At 34.5% G+C, this 2,178-nt stretch overlaps 1 protein-coding gene across 4 annotated transcripts in view; it reads right to left on the minus strand.

Moving 5' to 3' along the window:
* Nucleotides 1–2,178, minus strand: part of ITCH (itchy E3 ubiquitin protein ligase) — a 129,794-nt gene that overhangs the window by 19,429 nt on the left and 108,187 nt on the right. For all 4 annotated transcript variants that reach the window (XM_045295594.1, XM_045295596.1, XM_045295597.1 and 1 more), the window contains 2 exons: nucleotides 1,954–2,087; nucleotides 1,504–1,644 (listed from right to left, as the gene is read on the minus strand). In XM_045295594.1, the coding sequence (XP_045151529.1) occupies nucleotides 1,504–1,644; nucleotides 1,954–2,087 (275 nt within the window). The remainder of the gene's footprint in view (nucleotides 1–1,503; nucleotides 1,645–1,953; nucleotides 2,088–2,178) is intronic.

Below are 2,178 nucleotides of genomic sequence, written 5' to 3' on the forward strand. Positions count from 1 at the left end.
GGGGGGGGGGGTTTGGCACCCCTCATGTAAGTAAAAATATAGCTAAAAACCAACTCGTACACGAGTTTTTTGTAAATCATGAGGTATAAAGAAAATATGGGGGTAGGTACTAGCTGCTCAATTTACTTAATGAGTTCAGATCTTCAAAAACAACCAACTAATTATTCGGAACACATAGACAATGACCACAAATCAGTAATAAAACACAAAACAGACACAAGATTTGAACAGACTCTTAACAAGAGTATCTTCAAACTGAAACCATAATGAACTCACAATGACAACGCTGTGAAACAACTCTCATACACAGCTGTGGGACTTCAAAATGCTATACAACCACTCTGAAACCTTGCTTACTTTACAAACTACCAGTTCCATTCGTGGGTATTGTACTCAAGAGAAATACAAACGTATGTTCCTAAAGAAACAACAGAAGTGGTCACAGAAGTTTTACTTATAGTTCCAAACAGGGAAACAATCAAAATGTACAGGAGAATGGATATCCAAACTGTGGAACGAGAGTACACCCTCCCAAAAAAAACAACCAACCAACCAACCAAAAATCGCGAAGAAAAGCTCAGCTGGGTGGAGCTTTTTTAAAATGCACTTTTTTAGGCAAGCACCGAGCAACTTGCTCTGAGTTAGTGCACCCAGTAGCGTCACATGGTTAAAGTGACTTTTTTCTAAAAGCCGTTTCCCTTGAACCTCATTTTTTGTGATGGCCAATTTAAGAAAGCAGCATGTGGCTGTGACATTTTCTTCCCGCTCAGGAAAATGCCACCGAAACTGTTGTGAGGTTGAACACAGCTTACAAGGACAGCGCTATGAGAAAAACTCAAGTGGACAAGTGGTTTTCTCCTTTCCAAAAAGGTGATGTTCCCACTCTTTATTTCTCACGTGAATAGTTTTCTAAGTGAAATCTGGTATTATGTGGTAGTAAGATACTTCATAAGTAAGAAGTAGCTGTATTTCAATAGATAATATTGAGAAACATAGTAACAGCCTTTATTTTCCTGTAACCTTGAATGATCCTCTTCCGAGTACTATTGGTACATAGAAAAAAACAGGAGAATGAACTAATTAAAACTTTTCCTATTTCTACAAAATTGAATCCTTCCCAAGAGTCAAGGTTCAAAAACCCAAACACCCCACCCCCAACTCCTTGTCTTTGCTAACATCTAACCGAAATAATGTTCCTTCTCTTTTGACCTTGCATAGCTCATTTCCTTTTCATCTCTCCATGCAATTATTTGGTGGAAAATGATTTATCATATAAAATGATCACATAATAATACACAAATCCATTCTGAGAATTAGTACAAGGGCAAATGTTACTCTTAAAATACTGTCCATTAATTAAAAGGGACCTTCAAAAAGTTCGTGGAAAAATTCCACTATCTTCTAATTCTATTATTTCATAAACTATGTGAAGATCCCCTGTGTTACTAGATATGCTGTGGTCCAAGAGAATGACTAAAGTAGGTCTAAAGGATTCTCTCTCACCTGATGTATTCCTCTTTATTTTCTTCTGTTACAAGAATATTGCCACCATTGGGTTTCAAATCATGACTCTTAATTTCACCTAGAATTTCTTTGTCAACTGAGAAGTACATTTCCAAACCACATTCTTCAATATTGTTTTCTCTGCAAAATTAAAATCAATGCATTTGTTATGTTCAATCATAACTTAAAGGTCTATGTCCTTAAATTATACTAAGCTATAAAATAAAACTAATAAGAAAACTAGATAATTATACTTCAAAAATCAATATTTTGGGCTAAGTACCTAGGTATATTTCTGTAAATTCATATTTGAACAACACAGGTTTCATACATGTATCAATTTAAATCCTATAACCCAATTACATGCTTACATTGGATAAATTAAAAATTACATAATGAAGGCATATAAACGATATTTTGAGAAATTATATGAAAACAAGGATAACTCACTTAACCCAGATGAGAGAATTATAAAATTCTGGATCAATAGACTCTAAATCCTTGAGTCCAACTGGTTTGTTTAAGATCCGCTTGTAGAAGGGCAAAGAAAAGCCCGTATCTATGAATTTTCCATGGAATAGCGCCTATACACACAAAAAAATATGAGCAGTTAGAATAATTATTGTGTTGTAATTTAATAGGAGTCATTTTATTTAGAAATATTCAATGAGTTCT

The sequence above is a fragment of the Echinops telfairi genome, unplaced genomic scaffold (assembly GCF_000313985.2).
Source record: "Echinops telfairi isolate 266 unplaced genomic scaffold, ASM31398v2 ScPeMD7_5592;HRSCAF=6446, whole genome shotgun sequence".
Classification (NCBI taxonomy): domain Eukaryota; kingdom Metazoa; phylum Chordata; class Mammalia; order Afrosoricida; family Tenrecidae; genus Echinops; species Echinops telfairi.